The sequence below is a fragment of the Lethenteron reissneri genome, chromosome 63, assembly GCF_015708825.2.
Source record: "Lethenteron reissneri isolate LAM-NWPU_2019-01 chromosome 63, ASM1570882v1, whole genome shotgun sequence".
Taxonomy (NCBI): Eukaryota; Metazoa; Chordata; class Hyperoartia; order Petromyzontiformes; family Petromyzontidae; genus Lethenteron; species Lethenteron reissneri.
Genome location: NC_083841.1, coordinates 1,342,283 through 1,368,585, shown reverse-complemented (window position 1 = coordinate 1,368,585; position 26,303 = coordinate 1,342,283). Strand labels below are relative to the sequence as shown.

The following is a 26,303-nucleotide window of genomic DNA, read 5'->3' as shown; positions in this document are numbered from 1 at the left end:
TGTGTTGAATTGTTGTGTTGTGTTGTTGTGTTGTATTGTTGTGTTGTGTTGAATTGTTGTGTTGTGTTGTAGTGTTGTGTTGAATTGTTGTGTTGTTGTGTTGTGTTGAATTGTTGTGTTGTGTTGTATTGTTGTGTTGTATTGTAGTGTTGTGTTGAATTGTTGTGTTGTGTTGTTGTGTTGTGTTGAATTGTTGTATTGTAGTGTTGTGTTGAATTGTTGTGTTGTATTGTTGTTTAGTTGAATTGTTGTATTGTAGTGTTGTGTTGAATTGTTGTATTTTATTGTTGTTTAGTTGAATTGTTGTATTTGTTTATTGTATTGTTGTATTGTATTTTATTGTTGTTTAGTTGTATTTTTTATTGTTGTATTGAATTGTTGTATTTGTTGTATTGTATTGTTGTATTGTATTGTATTCATCTTCTTGGTTCTTTCGGTAAAGTCACGTAGAATGGAAATAATAAAATAATAAAAATAAAACATAATAAAATAATTCTCACGACTTTTCGGCCACAACGCAAGTAGCCGTCCTCAGGTGGAGAACAGGTCTGTCGACAGACAGACCTGTTCTCCACCTGAGGAATTGTATTGTATTGTAATATGGAATGGGCAGGTGGGCGGTTGCATGGGCAAGGTGTCTCGGTGGTCCGCTCATGCGGTTGGTGAACATTGTGTGACCTTGAGAGTGGGGCACAAGCGAGCTCAGAGTCCGCTGTTATTTCACTCAAATGATAGATGCCAGGACATCACGAAACATTAATTTCGCCAAATGAACAACTGAAGGACGACAATCCGCGATGTAAACAAATCACACCGCACGGTTGTCAACGACGATCGTGGCGCCTCGTACCGTACGAGCGGGTCACGGCATTGCCGCCGGGTCACGGCAGCTCCGCCGCTCCCACTGCCCGGAGCGTTGGCCCGACGGCGTGCCAACGTCGACCCAACGTCGAGTCAACGTTGACTCAACATCGAGCCAACGTCGACCCAACGTCGAGTCAACGTTGGCCCAACGGCGTGCCAACGTTGACTCAACAACGAGTCAACGTTGAATCAACATCGAGTCAACGTTGGCCCAACGGCGTGGCAACGTCGACCCAACATCGAGTCAACGTTGACTCAACATCGAGTCAACGTCGGCCCAACGTCGAGTCAACGTTGGCCCAACAGCGTGCCAACGTCGGCCCAACGTCGGCCCAACGTCGAGTCAACGTTGGCCCAACAACGTGCCAACGTCGACCCAACGTCGAGTCAACGTTGGCCCAACGGCGTGGCAACGTCAGCCCAACATCGAGTCAATGTAGTCAACGTTGGCCCTACCGCGTGCCAACGTCGGCCCAACGTTGAGCCGCTGTTGGCCCCACCGAGTGCACAGTATTGAGTCAACATTGAGCCCGACCGCATGCCAGCATTGTCCCAACGTTGGCCAGCGGTCGGGCCGACGTCGGCATTCGGTAGGGCATGCCAACGCTGGGCCGACGTTGGCCCAACGTTGGGCCGACATTGACATGCGGTCGGGTCAACGGTTGTCCCAGCGTTGAGTGACCGTCGGGCCGACGTCGTCAGCACTGCGCAGGCATCGTGCCGTGCGTCGGCGGGCGTCACATGACGGAACACCAGCTGTCCCCGCCGCTGCTGCTCTGATAGGCCGCCCTGGAACGCTCCATCTCCTCCTGGTGTTGCCTCTTCAGCTCCTGCAGCTTCATCTCCGTCATCTCTTCCATGTGTCGGATCCGGGCGTCGAATGACTCCCCGTTGAGCTGCGTTGGAGAAGTCAAAGGTCAAAGGTTCAGCCACGCGATGAACTATTTATTATTTTATTATACCAGGTAAGGCCAAAATGAGCTGTGTAGCGCCTTACTAGAAGCGAGCTGGCTATCACAAATGACAGCTCAACGAAGTGGGCTTATCATCATCGTCATCTTTGCGTGGACATGTATAGCAGCAGCCAAATACTCTAAACGCGTTGCGATGCTGATTCTAAATGTGGAGGGAAAAAATCCACGTGACCACGGAGAGAGAGGGAGAGAGAGACACACAGACTCCAAATATACAGCAGACGTCAGGGTCGGGATCGAACCCACGACCTCCTGCGTATCAGGCGAGGGTCGATCCCTGACGCCTGCTGCTGTACATTTGAAGTTTGCGTGTTCTTCTCCCCTTGGTCGCGTGGATTTTTCCCCGGCTCCTCCAGTTTTTCCCTCCACATTTAGAATCTCGCCGCCGTGTTTAGAGTCTTTTTTTTGTCCACGTGGTCGCTTCTGAAAAAGAGCTACACAGCTCAGTGGGGCCTTACACCTGGTACAATAAAAAGAGTTTAAATCGTTTTTTTATAGACTGCACCAAACCAAAAACCCAACACGGTAAATGTGGTTCTGCGTTCCCCCTAACCTCAAACTGAGAGACTTCCAGACTCTGGGCGCAAACCCGGCTTCTCAGCGGCGCTGGCTGCGTGGCTCTTGAACGCTGCTGTGGGCATGGGCCCCCTGATGTACGCGGATTGGCTAAGCCAATCGCACCTCCAATTAGCACGGATGGCTACGTACGGTGTGGAAGAAACTACCATACACTTCTACACACTACACTACTATACACTACACCACTATACACTACACCACTATACACTAAACTATACACTACACTACTATACACTACACTACTATACACTACACCACTATACACTACTATACACTACACTACTATACACTACACCACTATACACTACACCACTATACTACTATACACTACACTACTATACACTACACCACTATACACTACTATACACTACACCACTATACACTACACCACTATACTACTATACACTATACCACTATACATTACTATACACTACACTACTATACACTACACCACTATACACTATTATACACTACACTACTATACACTACACTACTATATACTACACTACTATACACTATACACTACACTACTATACACTACACCACTATACACTAAACTATACACTACACTACTATACACTACAGTATACACTACACTACTATACACTACACCACTATACACTACACTACTATACACTACACTACTATATACTGCACCTACACTGCACTGCACCCTACACTACACACTACACCCTACACTACACTATACACTACACTACACACTACACCCTACACTACACTATACACTACACCCTACACTGCACTGCACACTACACTACTATACACTACACTACTACACTACACTACTATACACTACACTATACACTACACTACACTACTATACACTACACTACTATACACTACACTACTATACACTACACTACTATACACTACACTATACACTACACTATACACTACACCACTATACACTACACCACTATACACTACACTACTATACACTACACTACTATACACTACACTACTATACACTACACTACTATACACTACACTACTATACACTACACTATACACGACACTACTATACACGACACTACTATACACTACACTATACACTACACTACTATACACTACACTACTATACACTACACTACTATACACTACACTACTATATACTGCACCCTACACTGCACACTACACTACACCCTACACTGCACCCTACACTACACTACTATACACTACACTACTACACTATACATTACACTACTATACACTATACACTACACACTACACCCTCACTACACTATACACTACACTACACACTGCACTACACACTACACTACACACTACACTACACTACTACACTATACACTACACTACTATACACTACACTACACACTGCACTACACACTACACTACTACACTATACACTACACTACTATACACTATACACTACACTACACACTACACTACACACTGCACTACACACTACACTACACACTACACCCTACACTATACACTACACTACACACTGCACTGCACACTACACTACTATACACTACACTACTACACACTACACTACACACTGCACCCTACACTACACTACTATACACTACACTACTACACTACACACTGCACTGCACACTACACTACTATACACTACACTACTACACTACACACTGCACCCTACACTACACTACTATACACTACACTACTACACTACACACTGCACTGCACACTACACTACTACACTCTCCGACTCTCACGAGTCTCAGGGCGTGTACCCGCATCTGCTCTTGCAGCAGGTTGATGGTCCTCTGCAGCTCCTCGCTCTGCTTCCTCGTGCGGGCCTCCTCGTCGGCCTGCCGGGCCCGCACCTTCTCCAGCTCTGAAATAAACACCGGCAACCACGGCGACAGCAGCGACAGACTCGCAGAGAGACAGAGCGGCCTCTGACGGGGTCTCTAGGCAGTGACACACACACAGAGCAGCCTCTGACGAGGTCTCTAGGCAGTGACACACACACAGAGCGGCCTCTGATGGGGTCTCTAGGCAGTGACACACACACAGAGCGGCCTCTGATGGGGTCTCTAGGCAGTGACACACACAGAGTAGCCTCTGACGAGGTCTCTAGGCAGTGACACACACACAGAGCAGCCTCTGATGGGGTCTCTAGGCAGTGACACACACAGAGTAGCCTCTGACGAGGTCTCTAGGCAGTGACACACACACAGAGCGGCCTCTGATGGGGTCTCTAGGCAGTGACACACACACAGAGCGGCCTCTGACGGGGTCTCTAGGCAGTGACACACACAGAGTAGCCTCTGACGGGGCCTCTAGGCAGTGACACACACACAGAGCAGCCTCTGATGGGATCTCTAGGCAGTGACACACACACAGAGCAGCCTCTGATGGGGTCTCTAGGCAGTGACACACACACAGAGCAGCCTCTGATGGGGTCTCTAGGCAGTGACACACACACAGAGCAGCCTCTGATGGGGTCTCTAGGCAGTGACACACACACAGAGCAGCCTCTGACGGGGTCTCTAGGCAGTGACACACACACAGAGCAGCCTCTGATGGGGTCTCTAGGCAGTGACACACACACAGAGCAGCCTCTGATGGGGTCTCTAGGCAGTGACACACACACAGAGCAGCCTCTGATGGGGTCTCTAGGCAGTGACACACACACACAGAGCAGCCTCTGATGGGGTCTCTAGGCAGTGACACACACACAGAGCAGCCTCTGATGGGGTCTCTAGGCAGTGACACACACACAGAGCTGCCTCTGATGGGGTCTCTAGGCAGTGACACACACACACAGAGCAGCCTCTGATGGGGTCTCTAGGCAGTGACACACACACACAGAGCAGCCTCTGATCCCGACCCTGACACTTGCTGCTGTGTATTTGGAGTTTGCGTCTCTCTCTCCCGGTGGTCGCGTGGATTTTCCTCCGGCTCCTCCGGTTTTCCCCTCCACATTTAGAATCCCGTCACGCGTCTAGAGCATTTGGCTGCCGCAACTTCCCACACGATGATGACGACGACGACGAGCTGCGACGTCGAGCTATCATTCGTGATGGCCAGGTGGTCGCTACATAGCCCAGCGGGGCCTCAAACCTGGTCAAATAACACGTTGTTTCGTTTTTAGTTTTAGAGACGCACAGAGAACTCAACAGTGGCATCGGGCGCGGGTGCCACCGGGCCAACGGCAGCAGCGCCACGGCACGGCACGGCACGACACGGCACGACACGGCACGACACACACCGCTGACCCCGTGCCCCGACTGGACATCCGTGACAAATGAGCTGCAGAGCTCACCGGATTCCACCTCCTGCGGTCCAAAGCGAGATTGTGTTTGTGACACGTGGCGGCCAGCCACTCACCCTTCTTCTCCTTCTCCAGCTCGCTCACGCTGTCGTCCACCTGCATGATGAGTCGACCCTCGTCCTCCACGCTCGCCAGGAACTCGCTCAGCACCTGCGCCGCCTGGTAGAGACAGCCGGCACTCAGCACCCTCCACGCCTGGCGGTGCCGTGCAGGGCGCCGCGGTGCCTAGGAGATGTTGACTCCCTCGCCTGGTACGCAGGAGGTCGTGGGTTCGATCCCGACCCTGACGCCTGCTGCTGCTGCTGCTGTATATTTGTAGTCTGTGTATCTCTCTCTCCCCTTGGTCGCGTGGATTGTTTCCCTCCACATTTAGAATCAACGTCACCACGCGTTTACAGTATTTGGCTGCTGCTATACATGTCCACGCGATGATGATGATGAGCCCACTTCGTTGAGCTGTTATTTGTGATACAAAGCTCAGTTGTGTGCCTTACCTGATAAAATAAAATACAAATAGTCACATTTGTTGGGTTAGTAAAGCCGATTGGCCCTCACCATGTCTCCCATTTTTCCTATCGACGCTCGGAACTCCTCCTGCAACTCCTTCATCATCCGGTCGTAGATCTTGAATCCTCCGGCCGTGTGGAACGAGCGTTTGGCGATCTCCTCCTTGATTGGCTGGTGCAGGAGCTCCAGCAAGGCGCGCGACATCGAGACGGACGCCGCCTTGTTCTGCTTCACCAGCTCCTCGTAGGCCGCCATCATTTTCGCCTGCAGCGGGGGGCGACGCGGAGACGGGTCGGGGACAGGGGGGGGGGCGGGCGCAGTCAGACGCAGCCTCGGCGATGTCGTCGTCGTCATCGTCATCGTCGTCGTCATCGTCGTCAACATCATCATCGTCGTCGTCGTCGTCGTCATCGTCGTCATCATCATCATCGTCGTCGTCATCGTCGTCATCGTCGTCGTTGTCGTCGTCATCGTCGTCATCGTCGTCATCGTCGTCGTCGTCGTCATCACAGAGGCTCTGCTCGCTCGTCACGCTCGCTGACAGTAGAGGCACCATCATCATCATCAAGGTGAGTGGCTATATCACGATCATCACCACGATCATCACCACCATCATCACCACGATCATCACCACGATCATCACCACGATCATCACCACAATCATCACCACGTTCATCACCACGTTCATCACCACGACCATCAACCACCACAAGCATCACCGGCACAAGTGTAGTGATGTACTTCACTACAGCAACGGGCTGCCTGACCAGCAACGCTGCTGCTGTTGCTCCTGTGACGAAGACGACGACGGAGGAGACTCGTGAAGCTCCGCAGGTTACACTCCAACAACAACCTCGAGTCCTCAACGGCCCCCCTTTTAACCCCCCGGCCTCGCCCCACCCCCGGCCACGCCACCCTTCCAGACCCCACCAGGAGGCTCCCGGGCTCCATCTCCCGTTTCCCCTCCGTCACCTCATCCCCGGGTCCTTCCCTGCCGCCTACTCCGTGACCTGCCGGCCGACCGGGCCGCCACGGCAGCGGATCCCCTTCTCGCCAGCGGAATGGGCGACCCATTCCACTTTTTCTCTTTGGTTCTTTCGGTAAAGTCGCGTCTTCAGATGCGACTTTACCGACAGCCCTGTTCTTCACCTGAGGACGGCTGCTTGCGTTGTGGCCGAAACGTCGTGAGAATTGTATTTTATTATGTTTTATTTTTATTATTTTATTATTTCCTTTTCTGCGTGACTTTACCGAAAGAACCAAGAAGATGAATTCCTGCAGTCACGAAAGCTTTAAATCGAAATTTGACCCGTCCCACGTCGCTACCCAAAGCACCGCCGCGCTCATCGCCACGATCCTCACGTCAGCGGCTTCCGCGGCGGAGTAAACACAACGTGGCGGGGAGCGGGGGGAGCGGGGGGAGCGGGGGGAGCGGGGGGTCTCCCTCGGTGCGCCGACCCTCACCGAGAGCGTCCTCTCCTGCTCGTGGTCGCGGTCCAGAACGGCAACCGAGGCGAAGTGGGTGAGCGCGGCGTCCCAGGCGTAGACGTGGGCCGCCGCCAAGTCGTCGGCGGGCACGGGGAAGGCATCGCGCGACTCGCACTGCAGCCCCTGGTAGAGGCCCAGCGCCTCGCTGGTGGCGCGCTCGTTGGCAGCGCGCGCCACCTGGGTCACCGCCTGCTCGATGCAGGGGATGGCGCCGCGCGCCTGCGCGTCCACGTAGCGACGCGCCAGCTCCACCAGCACTGCGGGTGGCGTGCAAGCGGAATATTTTGAGACCGGGGGAGGAAATCCGAAGATCCGCGAAGCTCTTTTCCACCGATGTCCAGTAGGGTGCGGGTCAGCGAGTCGCGGGGGTGGAGGGGGAGGAGAGGGTGGTTCGTGCTGGGGCTGTGCTCGCGCTTTGATTAGAATTCATTTTATTGATCCATTGCGGTTTAAAGGCAACGAGGATTGGTGGGGAGGTGGTGGGTTGGTTGGGTGAGGAGGTAGAGTGGTGAGGAGGTGGTGGAGTGGTGAAGAGGTGGAGTGGTGAGGAAGTGGTGGAGTGGTGGGGTGGTGGAGTGAGGAGGTGGAGTGGTGAAGAGGTGGAGTGGTGAGGAAGTGGTGGAGTGGTGGTGGAGTGAGGAGGTGGAGTGGTGAGGAGGTGGAGTGGTGAGGAAGTGGTGGGGTGGTGGAGTGAGGAGGTGGAGTGGTGAAGAGGTGGAGTGGTGAGAAGGTGGAGTGGTATGGAGGTGGTGGGGTGGCGGTGTGGTGGAATCAGCCGTGCGGCCACTCACGGCGCCCGTTGATGATGGTCCCCTCCAGGTGCTTGACGCGTGCGTGATGCACCACGTGCTTGTAGAAGAGGTCCATGCTCTCCCTGAAGCCCGGCTTGAGGTCGTGTGGCTCCATGCGGTCCAGGGAGTCCATCCGCTCCGGATCGGTCGGCAGGGGGAACACGAAGCACTTCCGCTCCTGACGAGAGAGACGCAGGCGATGATCCCCCGCCGTGTAGCCCACGCCGTGTCGCCCACGCAAGCCGCCGGGGCGAGTGCCGTTAGCGAGTAGCAGGGCCTATGAAGGCCGGCACGGAGCACGTGGGGGTGGGTGGCCAGCGCCACGCCCGGCCGCCTTTGTCTCCCCAGTGGCGATTTTGAATGCGCACCACGCCGGGTACTCAGTTAAGGCTGAGTCTTCCCAGGGGAGGCCCAGACCCGGTTCAGAAAATCGTCTCTGCTGTTGGTAGCCGTGAGCGGGAATCGAACTCGGGTGGCCGGGTTCGTAGCGCAGCGTCGCGCTAACCGCTACACTACCGCTCCCACTCACACACTCACACTCACACACCCACACACTCACACACACCCACACACACCCACACACACCCACACACACTCACACACACACCCACACAGCCACACACCCACACAGCCACACACACCCACACACACTCACACAGCCACACACACCCACTCACCCACACACTCACACACACCCACTCACCCACACACACTCACACACCCACTCACACAGTCACCCACACCCACCCACACTCTCACACACGCACGCACCTGGAAGACGTTGCGAAGCATCTCCCTCTGCGCGTTCTGCTCGCGGCACTCCTTGCTGAGCCCCTTGGCCTTGCGCTGGAGGCAGTGCTCCAGGTAGTCGTCGGAGGAGCAGCGCCGCCCGTCCAGCTCCAGGCGCAGCATGAAGTCGCGCACGCACACCACGAACGCGGGGAAGAATGCGCGGCAGTCGGCCGCGTCCGCCCGGTTGGCCGGGTCCCACGAGCGGGGGCGAGCGCGCATCTGCACGTGCTCCGACATGTTGGCCACAAAGCTGCGGGGAGCACACGGAGGAGACGGAGGTGACGGAGGAGACGGAGGAGACGGTGAGACGGAGGAGACGGTGAGACGGAGGAGACGGAGGAGACGGAGGTGATGGAGGAGACGGTGAGACGGAGGAGACGGAGGTGACGGTGAGACGGAGGAGACGGAGGTGACGGAGGAGACGGAGGAGACGGAGGAGACGGTGAGACGGTGAGACGGTGGAGACGGAGGAGACGGAGGTGACGGAGGAGACGGAGGAGACGGAGGTGACGGAGGAGGAGACGGAGGAGACGGAGGAGACGGAGGAGATGGAGGTGACGGAGGAGGAGACGGAGGAGACGGAGGAGACGGAGGAGACGGAGGAGACGGAGGTGAGACGGGAGGTGACGGAGGAGGAGGTGGTGATGGGAGAGAGGTGGCGGATGAGACGGAGAAGCGGGAGAGGAGGAGGAGGCGGGAGATGAGGTGATGGAGACGGGAGAGGAAGAGGAGGTGATGGTAGAGAAGGGAGATGAGGCAGAGAGGGGTTGAGACGTGTGGAGGGGATGCGTGCACATTTGCACGTGGAGGGAAAAGCCGGAGGACCCGAAGAAAAATCCACGCGACCACGGGGAGAGAGAGAGAGACGCAGACTCCAAATACACAGCAGCAGCAGCAGTCGCCTGGGGTCGGGATCAAACCCACGACCTCCGGTGTAGCAGGCGAGGTAGTCAACATCTCCTGGCCACGTACTGGAGCTGCTCGAGGCCTCCGCGGTCCAGGGTGCTCGTGGTGTTGTAGACCAGCGTGGAGCTGAGCAGCATGGCCAGCACGAAGATCCACGTGTCGTGGTTCCCGCTCGCCTGCACGGAGCACGCGGCCACAGACACACAAGGCCCCCCACGTTGTGTGGCGACCCCACAGGCTCTGTGCTCACCTGCCCCCCCTTACTGGACGGCAGCCTTCGCGATCGTCACGCCCAGGATACGCACGGACTGACGGAGTGACTGATTGACGGACTAACCAGTAGACTTACCGACTGGCAGCCTAACCGACAGGCTGACTAACGGATTAACCGACAGACCGACGCACCAACAGACTTCCTGACTAACAGACTAACCAACAGACAGACAGACCGACAGACCGACAGACAGACCGACAAACAGACCGACTGACAGACTGACGACCCACCCACCCACCCACCTGCTCGACATCCCCCAGGCCCTCGGTGTCCAAGAGGATGAGAGACTTTTTGCTGTCGGCCGGGTGGGGCAACACCCAGACCCAGATGCCCTTCGTCTTGGACTGCACCGTGTTACCCAGCTCGAAGCCTGCAGCGGGGGGGGGGGGGGGGGGGCAATGGGAGACGGCACACCACTCAGAGAGGACGACTCAGGGAGAGCGAGGACGACTCAGAGAGAGAGGACGACTCAGAGAGAGAGGACGACTCAGAGAGAGAGGACGACTCAGGGAGAGAGCGAGAGGACGACTCAGAGAGAGAGAGAGGATGACTCAGAGAGAGAGAGGACGACTCAGAGAGAGAGAGGACGACTCAGAGAGAGAGGACGACTCAGAGAGAGAGGACGACTCAGAGAGGACGACTCCGAGAGAGAGAGCGACTCGGATGAGCCACAGACGATGAGTGGGAAGGCAGCGGTATGAGAATATTGAGACTGCGGGAGGAATCCGATGAGCTGTAAAGCTCTTTACCACAGATGTCCAACAGGGGCACGGGGTCACAACGTGACAACAACACGCGGCGGGCAGCCGAGGGGTTGGTGGGTCACACACAGACGGGACACTCCCCTCTTCCGCGGGTTGGTGGGTCACACACAGACGGGACACTCCTCTCTTCCGCGGGTTGGTGGGTCACACACAGACGGGACACTCCCCTCTTCCGCGGGTTGGTGGGTCACACACAGACGCTGTCGGTGTTTTTTCACCGTTTCGACCGCGCCCGAGCAGAATATCCAGAAATATGAGATTTCTGTCAACTTCAACTTCCAAGGTGAACCGGATGGATGGGTTTTTCGAGTTGAGATGATTTAGAAATTCTTTACGTGTATCTTTGCCGTGTGGCCAGACCACCAATGTGTCATCCTTAACACGAAGGCTTTCGCGACCAATATCATCCATAATAGAGGTTTTTTTGGGTTAAATCGCGTAAATATATAAATGTGTCGTTAAACCCGCCACCACCCGACACAGCCACTTAGTAAGGCCTGATGAAGCTAGTTATAATTACTGGCGAAACGTCGCACTCAGATTGTAAATGTTGTGTTTACGTGAAAAACCTTCCTAGTTGGCTGTGTCGGGTGGTGGCGGGTTTAACGACACAACATTGATATATTTAGGCGATTAAACCCACAAAAACCTCTATGATGAATGTGTCATCCACACATCTAAACCAAGCAGATGGGGTTTAGTGTGCCTGAAGCTATTGCTTTTGCTTCAAAATCTTCCGCGTACAAATTCGCCATCACAGGAGACAAAGGAGAGCCCATTGCTGCTCCTTCCTTTTGTTTCTACAAATCAGCTCGCCACAAGAAGTAGGCGTTCTTGAGTGTTCGGCCGGCCGTGGGACATCTTCGCTTCAACCGGTGTTCGTTACCAGAGTGTCGAGTGATTCGATTGACTCGTTGAACCCCCGTGAACAGAGGAAGCCCATCGCTGTGTGTGGTGTGCGCGGTGTAGGCCAGTCCACAGGCAATGTGACGTCACGCCTGTGTGTCTGTGTGCATGGTCCTTGTACCGTTAGCGAGGAGCAGCTCCTATTGGATAGGCCAGCACCGTGACACACGAGGAGGGCATAACCAGCATAACGCCCGACCGCCTTTGTCTCCCCAATGCTCACCAAAGACAAAGATCGCTCGTGTAGCCTTAACAGACTGTTGGGGCTAGTGCTGTTAGCGAGCATTAATGAAGGCCGGAACGGCACACGAGGGGGTGGGTGGCTAACACCACGCCCGGCCGCCTTTGTCTCCCCAGTGACGATGTTTACTACACACCGCACCAGGTACTAATTTGAGGCTGAGTCGACCTAGGACAGGCCACCGACCGGTTCAGATAATCGTCACCGGTGTTGGCCGTGAGTGGGAATCTAACTCGGGTCGTTGGGTTCGTAGCGCAGCGTAGCGCTCACCACGACACTACCGCTCCCCATGTACACACACACACACGTACACACACACACGTACACACACACACACACGTACACACACACACGTACACACAATCCCCTGACCTTCAATGAATCACAAACAAAACATTCCTCAAATGCCAAGCCGCGAGATGGCAGAGCAACAGCGAGCAGCAAGAAACACTCCAGGTCAGTATCGCGATATCGCTCATCACCACGATACGATATCGCACTTCACGATATGGCGATTATCGCGATATCGTTAATTACCACGATACGATATCGCACTTCACGATATGGCGATTATCGCGATATCGTTCATCACCACGATACGATATCACGTGACCATATGGCGATTATCTCTCCACTACTGCCCCATCACCGATTGGGAGTTGTGGGAGTGGAGTGTCCGATGGTACAAAATGCCCAGGCAGGTGCTTAGTTTTGGTGGGGCTGATGGTAAGGCCCCACCTCTTAGTGGCACGCACACACTGGTCCCACACACCCCTACACACACATACACACCCCTACACACACACCTACACACACACACAGAACCAGCCGGGTGAATCTGCCACTCGCTCCACCACCACCACCACCGCTGCTGCTGGTTGTTGTTGTTGTGTTTAGTGTTGTTGTCCTTCCCTGCACCTCCGATTAGCGCGGTTGGCTACGTACCTTGCGAAAGAAGTTCGACATACACACATACAGACACCAAATACCACCACCACCACTCAGCCCCACCACCCTCAGCATCACCACCAGCCCCAACACTCAACCCCACCACCTTCACCACCACCACCACCAGCACCACCACCAGCTCCACCACCCTCACCACCACCAGCACCACCACCAACCTCACCACTACCACCACCACCACCAACCTCACCACTACCACCACCACCTTCACCACTACCACCAGCACCACCACCACCAACACCCTCACCACCACCAGCTCTACCAGCCCCAGCTCTACCAGCCCCACCACTCAACCCCACCACCACCACCACCCTCATCACCACCACCACCCTCACCACCACCACCACCAGGAGTACCACCACCACCAGGACCACCACCACCACCACCCTCATCACCACCACCACCCTCACTACCACCACCACCACCCTCATCACCACCACCACCCTCACCCTCACCCTCACCACCACCCCCAGCCCCACCACCCTCATCACCACCACCCTCACCACCACCACCACCCTCACCACCACCACCACCCTCATCACCACCACCACCATCAGCCCCACCACCCTCACCACCACCACCACCACCCTCACCACCACCCCACCACCCCCCCCCCCACCCCCACCCGCACGTACCGCTGTGCTTGCCCGCCAGCTTGTTCATGAGGAAGGACTTCCCCGTGCGGTAGCGCCCGGCGATGGCCACCACCACCGCCGGCTTCTCGTCGCGGGCCACGAGGGCGGCCGTCTTCTCCACGAGGCGCATGGCGCCGCTGTGCTCGTCCGTCACCAGCAGAGCCAGCGGCTGCTGCCACTCCATCGCGGGGCCTCGGACCCTCGGGGCCCCCTCCTCGCCAACGAGCGAACGTCGGGGCAACGTTGAGAGAGCCGATGGGTTGGACCAGCTCGCTGGTTCTTCACCTTGAGGACGTCCTCATGATGGTGGTAGTGATGGTGGAGGACGTTGCTTTGCCCTGCGTGCGGCCTATGAGGTTGACACGTGGTTAGTTGAGTCTGACTACTGACTACCACTGAGCTTACCACTTGCGCTGCGGTTTGGAGTCCCCTGGATGCTATTTGTCACTAACAACAACAACCACAACCGCTAATAGCAACCACTAAGTGGTGGTGGCGTCCGCCACGCGCGCTGTGCCAGGCTAGGTGCACGCGGAGTGTCAAAGGCTCGCTGCTTTGGCAGGAGAGGTCACGGGACAGAGGGTAAAGGTCACGAGACAGACTCAGAGGAGAGGTCACGGGACAGACGCAGGGGAGAGGTCACGAGACACACAGAGGGTAAAGGTCACGGGGCAGACCCAGAGAAGAGGTCACGGGACAGACCCAGGGGAGAGGTCACGGGACAGACCCAGGGGAGAGGTCACGGGACGGATGCAGGGGAGAGGTCACGGGACGGATGCAGGGGAGAGGTCACGGGACACACAGAGGGTAAAGGTCACGGGACAGACCCAGAGAAGAGGTCACGGGACAGACGCAGGGGAGAGGTCACGGGACAGACCCAGGGGAGAGGTCACGGGACAGACCCAGGGGAGAGGTCACGGGACAGACACAGAGGAGAGGTCACGGGACAGAGGGTAAAGGTCACGGGACAGACCCAGAGGAGAGGTCACGGGACAGACCCAGGGGAGAGATCACGGGGCAGAGGGTAAAGGTCACGGGACAGACGCAGGGCTCGAGATGAGCGACAGACGGCACCGCATTCGCTCCCCCCGCTGCTACTGCTGCTGCTGCTGCGTCGACTCGCTGCGACTTTACCGGCCCCGGCGCTCCGCTCGTTGTTGTGAGCGTCGCTCGCCGCGACGGAGACGTCCCACCCACCGCTGATTAGTTAACGCCCAGAGTGGAAGAGTAGGCCAAATACACCCTCTCTCTCTCTCTCGGCTGGTGCAACTCTTTAGACTTTCAACGACGTGGAGATAGACCCCTGCTACAATCGAGGCAGTATAGAGCCTCATCAGTAACGATACTGTCAATATTTAGACTTAGAACTTTCGTGACTGCAGGAATTCATATTCTTGGTTCTTTCGGTCAAGTCACGTAAATAGAAATTAAAAATGAAAAGCAAAAAAAAGTCCCACGACGTTTCGATGGCAACACAAGCGGTCTTCTTCAGGTGTTGCGATCGAAACGTCGTGGGACTTTTTTGCTTTCGATTTTGAGTTTAGTTTTCAATCTCCGTGACTTTAGCGATTGAAACAAGAATATGATACTGTATGCCACTAACTATATGTAAGGACTTCGCTGTAGATTGATTCTGCAACGTGATTACCTGGAGCTGATAAGCGACCCGCTGCTGCTGCTGCTCGCCTGTTGCCCTCGGAGGGCCGGTCGCGAGTGTGTGGGTCGTCTGAGTGTGTGGGTCGGTGTGTGGGTCGGTGTGTGGCTCGTCTGAGTGTGTGGGTCGGTGTGTGGGTCGTCTGAGTGTGTGGGTCGTCTGAGTGTGTGGGTCGGTGTGTGGGTCGGTGTGTGGCTCGTCTGAGTGTGTGGGTCGGTGTGTGGGTCGTCTGAGTGTGTGGCTCGTCTGAGTGTGTGGGTCGGTGTGTGGGTCGGTGTGTGGCTCGTCTGAGTGTGTGGGTCGGTGTGTGGGTCGTCTGAGTGTGTGGGTCGTCTGAGTGTGTGGGTCGGTGGGTGGGTCGGTGTGTGGCTCGTCTGAGTGTGGGGTCGGTGTGTGGGTCGTCTGAGTGTGTGGCTCGTCTGAGTGTGTGGGTCGGTGTGTGGCTCGTCTGAGTGTGTGGGTCGGTGTGTGGGTCGTCTGAGTGTGTGGGTCGTCTGAGTGTGTGGCTCGTCTGAGTGTGTGGGTCGTCTGAGTGTGTGGGTCGTCTGAGTGTGTGGCTCGTCTGAGTGTGTGGGTCGTCTGAGTGTGTGGGTCGTCTGAGTGTGTGGCTCGTCTGAGTGTGTGGGTCGTCTGAGTGTGTGGGTCGTCTGAGTGTGTGGGTCGTCTGAGTGTGTGGCTCGTCTGAGTGTGTGGGTCGTCTGAGTGTGTGGGTCGTCTGAGTGTGTGGCTCGTCTGAGTGTGTGGGTCGTCTGAGTGTGTGGCTCGTCTGAGTGTGTGGGTCGTCTGAGTGTGTGGCTCGTCTGAGTGTGTGGCTCGTCTGAGTGTGTGGGTCGGTGTGTGGGTCGTCTGAGTGTGTGGCTCGTCTGAGTGTGTGGGTCGGTGTGTGGGTCGTCTGAGTGTGTGGGACGTCTGAGTGTGTGGGTCGGTGTGTGGCTCGTATGAGTGTGTGGGTCGTCTGAGTGTGTGGGTCGTCTCGCGCGGCACGCGGCCGTGAGCCTCTCCCGGAGCTAAATACGGAGACGGGGGGCGGGGGTAGGGGGGTTCCCATGAAGGAGAGCGTGGATTGGTGGGTGGGTGGGTGAGTGGATGAGTGAGTGGGTGGGTGAGTGAGTGGGTTGTGTGGGTGAGTGGGTGAGTGAGTGGGTGGGTGAGTGGGTGGGTGGGTTGGGTGAGTGGGTGGTTGGGTGAGTGGGTGGGTTGTGTGGGTGGGTTAGTTGGTGAGTGGGTGAGTTGGTGGGTGAATGTGTGGGTGAGTTGTGTGATTGGGTGAGTGGGTGGGTGAGTTGTGTGAGTGGGTGGGTGAGTTGAGTGGGTGAGTCGGTGGGTGAGTGGGTGGGTGAGTGAGTGGGTAAGTGGGTGAGTGAGTGGGTGAGTGAGTGGATGAGTGGGGTGAGTTGGTGGCTGAGTAGGTGGGTGAGTTTTGTGGGTGGGTGAGTCGGTGGGTGAGTGAGTTGTGTGAGTGGGTGTGTGGTAAACATCGCCACGAGGTGAACAAAGGTGGCCGGGCGTGGTGGTGGCCACCCACCCGCCTCGCGTGCCGTGCCGGCCTTCAGAGGTGTTGCTCAAGAGTCAAGACCAGTTCCGTATTTTAGTTTCACTTCGTTCACTCACGCGTCCTGCTATAAATACACACCGCGAAATAACAGCGGCGGCGGCGGTGAGTGGTGCGTGAGCCTCATCACCGTGACACTCACGGGAATGTCCACTACCACGACCACGCACACCCAGAGACCACGCACACCCAGAGACCACGCACACCCACGCACACCCACGCACACCCAGAGACCACGCACACCCAGAGACCACGCACACCCAGAGACCACGCACACCCAGAGACCACGCACACTCAGAGACCACGCACACCCAGAGACCACGCACACTCAGAGACCACGCACACCCAGAGACCACGCACACTCAGAGACCACGCACACCCAGAGACCACGCACACCCAGAGACCACGCACACCCAGAGGCCACGCACACTCAGAGGCCACGCACACCCAGAGACCACGCACACCCAGAGACCACGCACACCCAGAGACCACGCACACCCAGAGGACCACGCACACTCAGAGACCACGCACACCCACGCACACCCAGAGACCACGCACACCCAGAGGCCACGCACACCCAGAGACCACGCACACCCAGAGACCACGCACACCCAGAGACCACGCACACTCAGAGACCACGCACCCAGAGACACGCACACCAGAGACCACGCACACTCGAGAGACCACGCACACTCAGAGACCACGCACACCAGAGACCACGCACACCCAGAGACCACGCACACCACACCAGAGACCACGCACACCCAGAGGACCCACGCACACCCAGAGACCACGCACACCTCAGAGACCACGCACAACCAGAGACCACGCAAACCCAGAGACCACGCACAACTCAGAGACCACGCACACCCAGAGACCACGCCACTCAGAGACCACGCACACTCAGAGACCACGCACACCCAGAGACCACGCACACCCAGACACGCACACCCAGACCACGCACACTCAGAGACCACGCACACCCAGTAGCGAGGGGCTGGTGGATCACACACAGACGGGGGGTGAATCTCCCCCCAGGTGCCCCACCCCTCCAACCTGGCAGAGCCAAAAAAAAAAGTGCGTGGACCAATCTCCATCTGTTCCACACTGCCTCCTGCCCTTGGCTGGACTAATTGCCACCTGTTTCCATAGTGTGCGTGTGTGGATGGTGCAGCATTACGCGACCGTGTTATTGACGTCGCGCGGCACGCCACGGATTCCAAAATCGAAACTTTCGTTGAACTTCTGCATTTTTTATTATTTCCGCTTCCTCATTCCGCGGTTTTGGCGACACGCCGGTCCAGCCACGCGCGGTTGAGCACTGCGCTTGAAATCGGAGACCTCAACTCAAACTATTTCTGTATTTTATACCAGGTGAGGTCACAACGGAGCTGTGCAGCGACCTGCCCATCACAAGTGACAGCTCGACGAGAAGAGGCTCAACACGTGCCAATGGACAGCAGCAGCAGCAGCCACAGACTCTAATGTCGAGGGAAAACCCGGAGGAGCCGGAGGAAAAAAACAATCCACGCGACCACGGGGAGAGAGAGAGACGCAAACTCCAAATCATACAGCAGCAGCAGCAGGCGTCAGGGTCGAACCCACAACCTCCTGCGTACCAGGCGCGGGAGATAGCGTCTCGCCACCACGGCACCCCAACCACAACAGGCACATTGCACGCGACAAGACCACCAGGACGTCAACAGCGCCCCCTGCAGCCTGGGACAGACTGCAGGGGCAAGTGCTGTTCGCGAGCAGCAGCAGCAGCAGCGCCTGTGAAGGCTACCGGCACCGTGGCACACGAGGGGGAGGGGGTGGGTGGCCAGCACCACGCCCGGCCGCCTTTGTCTCCCCAGTGACGACGTTTACTACACACCGCACCAGGTACTTATTTGAGGCCGAGTTGACCTAGGGGAGGCCCAGGACCGATTCAGATAATGGTCACCGGTGTTGGCCGTGAGCGGCAATTGAACTCGGGTCGCTGGGTTCGTAGTGCAACGCGCTAACCGCTGCACCTCCACTCCCCTCTACAAGACCACCACCATCATCACGAGGGACTCCCCCAGTGACTCAAGAACTGGCTCCCCTCGGGACCCCCTCGGGACCCCCCAGGGACCCCCACAGGGACCCCCCAGAGAAGTTCTGGAGTTCCGTGGTGGCGTCGTCACGATGACTCGGCCCAAAGTGTCCGGGTTTTTGTGTTTAGAACTCTAACTCGCCCCCGTGGCTAGGAGATGTTAACTACCTCGCCTGGTGTGCAGGGGGTCGTGGGTTCGATCCCGACACTGACGTCGCCTGCTGCTGCTGCTGTATATTTGGAGTCTGCGTGTCTCTCTCATCATCATCACGGTGGCTAAGAGATGTTAACTACCTGGCCTGGTGTACAGGGGGTCGTGGGTTCGATCCCGACACTGACGTCGCCTGCTGCTGCTGCTGTAGATTTGGAGTCTGCGTGTCTCTCTCATCATCATCACGGTGGCTAAGAGATGTTAACTACCTCGCCTGGTGTACAGGGGGTCGTGGGTTCGATCCCGACACTGACGACGCCTGCTGCTGCTGCTGTAGATTTGGAGTCCGCGTCTCTCTCTCTCCGTGGTCGCGTGGATTTTTTCTCCGGGTCCTCCGGGTCTCCCCTCCACGTTTAGAATCAAGGTGAGGTGTTATGGGTGAGGTGTTAGGGGTGAGGTGTTGGGGGTTAGGGGTGAGTTTGTTATGGGTGAGGTGATAGGGGTGAGGTGTTATGGGTGAGGTGATAGGGGTGAGTGATGGGGGTGAGGTGTTGGGGTGAGGTGATAGGGGTGAGGTGATGGGGTGAGGTGTTATGGGTGAGGTGATAGGGGTGAGTGATGGGGGTGAGGTGTTGGGGGTGTAGGTGATGGGGGGTGAGGTGATGGGGGGGTGAGGGTGTGGGGGGTGAGGTGAAAGGGGGTGAGGTGATGGGGGTGGGTGTGGGGGGGAGGGTTGGGGGTGAGGTGTAGGGGGTGAGGTTGTTGGGGGTGAGGTGTGGGGGTGAGGTGTTGGGGGTGAGGTGATGGGGGTGAGGTGATTGGGGGTGGGTGATGGGGGTGAGGTGGATGGGGGTGAGGTGATGGGGGTGAGGTGATGGGGGTGAGGTGATGGGGGTGAGGTGATAGGGGTGAGGTGATGGGGGTGAGGTGATGGGGGTGAGGTGATGGGGGGGGTGAGGGTTGAGTGATGGGTGAGGTGATGGGGGTGAGGTGATGGGGGTGAGGTGATGGGGGTGAGGTGATGGGGGTGAGGTGTAGGGGTGAGGTGTTGGGGGTGAGGTGATGGGGGTGAGGTGATGGGGGTGAGGTGTTGGGGGTGAGGTAGGGTGAGGGGGTGATGGGGGTGAGGTGTTGGGGGGGGGTGAGGTGTTAGGGGTGAGGGATGGGGGTGAGGTGTGGGGTGAGGTGTTGGGTGAGGTGATGGGGGTGAGGTGATGGGGGTGAGGTGATGGGGGTGAGGTGATGGGGGTGAGGTGATGGGGGTGAGGTGATGGGGGTGAGGTGTTGGGGGTGAGGTGAGGGGGGGGTGAGGTGTGTGTGTGGGGGTGAGGTGTGGGGGTGAGGTGTTGGGGGTGAGGTGTTGGGGTGAGGTGATGGGGGTGAGGTGATGGGGGTGAGGTGATGGGGGTGAGGTGATGGGGGTGAGGTGTTGGGGGTGAGGTGATGGGGGTGAGGTGTTGGGGGTGAGGTGTTGGGGGTGAGGTGTGGGGGGTGAGGTGATGGGGGTGAGGTGATGGGGGTGAGGTGAGGGGGTGAGGTGTTGGGGGTGAGGGTTGGGGGTGAGGTGATGGGGGTGAGGTGTTGGGGGTGAGGTTGGGGGGTGAGGTGTTGGGGGTGAGGTGTTGGGGGTGAGGTGTTAGGGGTGAGGTGTTAGGGGTGAGGTGTTGGGGGTGAGGTGATGGGGGTGAGGTGTTGGGGGTGAGGTGTTGGGGGTGAGGTGTTAGGGGTGAGGTGTTGGGGGTGAGGTGTTGGGGGTGAGGTGTTGGGGGTGAGGTGATGGGGGTGAGGTGTTGGGGGTGAGGTGTTGGGGGTGAGGTGATGGGGGTGAGGTGATGGGGGTGAGGTGTGGGGGTGAGGTGATGGGGGTGAGGTGTGGGGGTGAGGTGTTGGGGGTGAGGTGAGGGGGGTGAGGTGTGGGGGTGAGGTGATGGGGGTGAGGTGTGGGGGTGAGGGTTAGGGGTGAGGTGATGGGGGTGAGGTGATGGGGGTGAGGTGATGGGGGTGAGGTGATGGGGGTGAGGTGATGGGGTGAGGTGATGGGGGTGAGGTGATGGGGGTGAGGTGATAGGGGTGAGGTGGGGGGTGAGGTGATGGGGGTGAGGTGATGGGGGTGAGGTGATGGGGGTGAGGTGATGGGGGTGAGGTGATGGGGGTGAGGTGTGGGGGTGAGGTGTTGGGGGTGAGGTGTTGGGGGTGAGGTGTTGGGGGTGAGGTGATGGGGGTGAGGTGTTGGGGGTGAGGTGTTAGGGGTGAGGTGATGGGGGTGAGGTGTTGGGGGTGAGGTGTTAGGGGTGAGGTGTTGGGGGTGAGGTGAGGTGGGGGGTGAGGTGTTGGGGGTGAGGTGTGGGGGTGAGGTGTTGGGGGTGAGGTGATGGGGGTGAGGTGTTGGGGGTGAGGAGTTAGGGGGAGGTGTTGGGGGTGAGGTGTTGGGGGTGAGGTGTTGGGGGTGAGGTGTTGGGGTGAGGAGTTAGGGGTGAGGTGTTAGGGGTGAGGTGTTAGGGGTGAGGTGTTGGGGGTGAGGTGAGGGGGTGAGGTGTTGGGGGTGAGGTGTTGGGGGTGAGGTGTGGGGGTGAGGTGTTGGGGGTGAGGTGTTGGGGGTGAGGTGTTGGGGGTGAGGTGTTGGGGTGAGGTGATGGGGGTGAGGTGTGGGGGTGAGGTGTTAGGGGTGAGGTGTTGGGGGTGAGGTGTTGGGGGTGAGGTGATGGGGGGGTGAGGTGTTGGGGGTGAGGTGTGGGGGTGAGGTGTTGGGGGTGAGGTGTGGGGGTGAGGTGTTGGGGGTGAGGTGTTGGGGTGAGGGTTAGGGGTGAGGTGTTAGGGGTGAGGTGTTGGGGGTGAGGTGATGGGGGTGAGGTTGGGGGTGAGGTGTTGGGGGTGAGGTGAGGGGTGAGGTGTCGGGGGTGAGGTGTCGGGGGTGAGGTGTTGGGGGTGAGGTGTCGGGGGTGAGGTGTCGGGGGTGAGGTGTCGGGGGTGAGGTGATGGGGGTGAGGTGTTGGGTGTGAGGTGTTGGGGGTGAGGTGATGGGGGTGAGGTGTCGGGGGTGAGGTGTCGGGGGTGAGGTGTCGGGGGTGAGGTGTCGGGGGTGAGGTGTCAGGGGTGAGGTGTCGGGGGTGAGGTGTCGGGGGTGAGGTGTCGGGGGTGAGGTGTCGGGGGTGAGGTGTCGGGGGTGAGGTGTTGGGGGTGAGGTGTTGGGCGTTCACGGGGCCGCGTGGGGCGGCAACGACGGCGCCGTGGGGGGTGGTGAGAGGGCGAGGGGGGGGGGGACGTTGGACGAGTGAAAGTCTTCTTGGTTCTTTCGGTAAAGTCACGTAGAAGGGAAATAATAAAATAATAAAACATTATAAAATAAAATTCTCACGACGTTTTCGGCCACAACACAAGCAGCCGTCCTCAGGTGAAGACACAGAGCTGTCTGAAAGACAGCGCTCCTATGAGCACTGCTAAGCTTGGCAGCGTATTTTACGCTGGGTGGGAGGAGGAGGAGAGCGCCTTGACAAATACGCTGCCAAGTTCCAAGTTCATAGGAGCGCTGTCGTTCAGACAGCTGTGTCTTCACCTGAGGACGGATGCTTGTGTCGTGGCCGAAACGTCGTGAGAATTTAAAAATGTTTTATTTTTATTATTTTTATTATTTCCCTTCTACGTGACGTTACCGAAAAATCCAAGAAGATGAATCCCTGCAGTCACGAAAGCTTTAATCGAGTGAAAGTCGTCAAGCAGCCGGTGCCGCATTCTCACGGACCCCAGCCACTCAAATGCCAAATTTCTCAATGAAATCGCTCCGGTCACCAAGGATTGCACCAAATAAAATAAAATCCCCACCCCCCCGCCCCGCCCCGCCATGAACAACACAAAACAAACATCTGCCGGATGGATACACAAAGAGAGAATCTGGTGCCGCACTGAATTTGGCAACAGTTTCTATTTGGCGACGAGGATCACGTCAACACCGGCGGGACCGTCACACGCGGAGCGCAGTCGACCTGACCCCGCTGACCCCGCTGACCCCGTGCCCTCTCACCCGACACTTGTGAACACAACACTACGCTTCATAGCTCATCGGATTTCCCCGCAGCCTGATTAATCCTGGATGTGGGCGCGTGAGGAAGTGCTCCCCACCACCACCACCACCACTCATCACGCTGCTGCTGCCGCTGCTGCGTGCAGCAGAGGGCGGCTCTCAGATGCGGTTCTGTGAGATCCCCTTCCGCGGGCCCTCCCCGCGCTGCTCTGGGCGAGCTCCCCGCGGGTTCGTAGTCTCGTGGACACGCAGTGAATGGCAGTGGTCGCCCCGCAGTCAGGACACGTCGTCGTAGTCGTCATCGTCGTCGTGTTTATTTTAACAAATCGCACATCGAGGGTTGTTTCATTCATCGAAAACAAACGTTCAAACGGACTCCCATTAACGTGCACTTCGCAACTTTTCGTCTAAAGATGACGGCTGCCCCCTTCAGCAAAACGACAACAGCCAATTGTGCTCGCTCGTGCAGAGTACATTTTTACTTCTATTTTGTTAAAATGTCATCTGAGAAGGAAGAGGAGCGTTCAGACATCAATAGCGATAATAGATTAAAAATAACTTACAATAATAAATAACCCGACGGTGCCGTGACCGATGGCCCACCGCTCTGCCGCTGGTTGTAAACCGCACGGCGATTCCTCGGTGACGACCACCACGCCGCCGTGTTACCACCGCTCTCGTCATAACGCATGAAACGTGAGCACTGTCACAACGCGCCTGTTATAACACAGAACGTGTTCTCGTTATAACACAGAACGTGTTCCCGTTATAACACAGAACGTGTTCCCATCATAACACAGAACGTGTTCCCATCATAACGCAGAACGTGAGCACCGTCATAACGCGCCTGTTATAACATAGAACGTGCTCCCATTATAACACAGAACGTGCCGTTCTAACACAGAACGTGCTCCCATTATAACACGGAACGGTGCCTGTTATAACACAGAACGCGTGCACCGTCACAACGCGGTTTCTGAGCGGTGGACGCCGAACTGCTTTCTTGAGCTGCGCGACCGAGCGGTGCAGCGACACAGTAAACGTGGAGTGATGCGGCAGTAACGTGGATGTGATGTGGCAGCAGTATGAGGGAGTGATGCGGCAGTAATGAGTGATGCGGCAGAGTAACGAGGAGTGACGCGGCATAGTAACGAGGAGTGACGCGGCAGTAGTAAACGAGGAGTGATGCGGCAAGTAACGAGGAGTGACGCCGGCAGTAACGAGGAGTGATGCGGCAGTAACGCGGTGATGGTGAACCCTCGGTTGTCTGTTCCCTTCGCCATCTCACTGCGCGGCGTTGCCTCGTGGTCGTGACATCGGCCACGGGGAAATGGTTTTGCGTTTTTTCCGCTTCTGAGGGCCGCATCCACGACGACTACGACGACGTATCGATTTGTAACCGTGGATCAATGTCCCAGCCTCGCTCCGCGGGTGACACCCTCCACGCCGCTCGCAGGGCACCGACGAACCGAGCGCGTGCTCAGAGTGGACACTGGTCCGGTGTGTTCAGTACCTTAGACGACAAACGTGGAACATTTAAGAAAATAGCTTTTACAACGTTTTCTTGATTAAGTGCCTTCACTTGGGGGTACTGGGAGACGCGCAGTTGTCTGCCCTGAACCGTCTCGCGCAGCAGCAGAAGCCGGAAGTAAAGATGAAACTCTACAAAGGGTTGAGGAGTTCGCCCAAGAGGCAACATTGCATTGCTAAGTGTCATTTTATAATGCCCCGATAAGTTTCAATTTAATAAATAAAGCCTTGTACGGGTGGGTTGTTTTTGCCCTCTAGAGTAAAGGAACGTTCGTAGAGCTTGTATATAATAATCATTGGTGGGAGTTACATTTTTAAGTTAATAGGATGGGTTCGGATTACTCTGAACTTACGATTGCTGTGAGAAATATAGTCAGAACTCTCCGTACAAGATCATCCCATACAGAACCATCGTCTCACCCCATACAGAACCATCGTCTCATCCCATACAGAACCCTCCATACAAGATCATCCCATACAAAACCCTTGTCTCACCCCATACAGAACCCTCCATACAAGATCATCCCATACAGAACCATCGTCTCATCCCATACAGAATCCTCCGTACAAGATCATCCCATACAGAACCATCGTCTCATCCCATACAGAATCCTCCGTACAAGATCATCCCATACAGAACCCTTGTCTCATCCCATACAGAACCATCGTCTCATCCCATACAGAACCCTCCGTACAAGATCATCCCATACAGAACCCTCGTCTCATCCCATACAGAACCCTCCGTACAAGATTATCCCATACAGAACCATCGTCTCACCCCATACAGAACCATCGTCTCATCCCATACAGAACCCTCCATACAAGATCATCCCATACAGAACCCTCGTCTCATCCCATACAGAACCCTCCATACAAGATCATCCCATACAGAACCATCGTCTCATCCCATACAGAACCCTCCGTAAAAGATGCCATACAGAACCCTTGTCTCATCCCATACAGAACCCTCCGTACAAGATGCCATACAGAACCCTCATCTCATCCCATACAGAACCCTCCGTACAAGATGCCATACAGAACCCTTGTCTCATCCCATACAGAACCCTCCGTACAAGATGCCATACAGAACCCTCGTCTCATCCCATACAGAACCCTCCGTACAAGATGCCATACAGAACCCTCGTCTCATCCCATACAGAACCCTCCGTACAAGATGCCATACAGAACCCTTGTCTCATCCCATACAGAACCCTCCGTACAAGATGCCATACAGAACCCTTGTCTCATCCCATACAGAACCCTCCGTACAAGATGCCATACAGAACCCTTGTCTCATCCCATACAGAACCCTCCGTACAAGATGCCATACAGAACTATCGTCTCA

The 26,303-nt window shown here is 56.4% G+C and overlaps 1 protein-coding gene across 1 annotated transcript; it reads right to left on the bottom strand.

Moving 5' to 3' along the window:
- Positions 1 to 1,457: 1,457 nt before the first annotated feature.
- LOC133358683 (guanylate-binding protein 2-like) lies at positions 1,458 to 15,794 on the bottom strand. The gene is made up of 11 exons (XM_061577111.1): positions 15,625 to 15,794; positions 13,977 to 14,325; positions 10,707 to 10,834; positions 10,257 to 10,366; positions 9,264 to 9,534; positions 8,493 to 8,670; positions 7,678 to 7,958; positions 6,262 to 6,477; positions 5,763 to 5,865; positions 4,160 to 4,263; positions 1,458 to 1,760 (listed from the first exon to the last, which is right to left on the bottom strand). Exons 2-11 carry the CDS (start codon positions 14,158 to 14,160, stop codon positions 1,602 to 1,604), a joined length of 1,734 nt encoding a protein of 577 aa, XP_061433095.1. The 5' UTR covers positions 14,161 to 14,325; positions 15,625 to 15,794; the 3' UTR covers positions 1,458 to 1,601.
- Between the last annotated feature and the right edge of the window lie 10,509 nt (positions 15,795 to 26,303).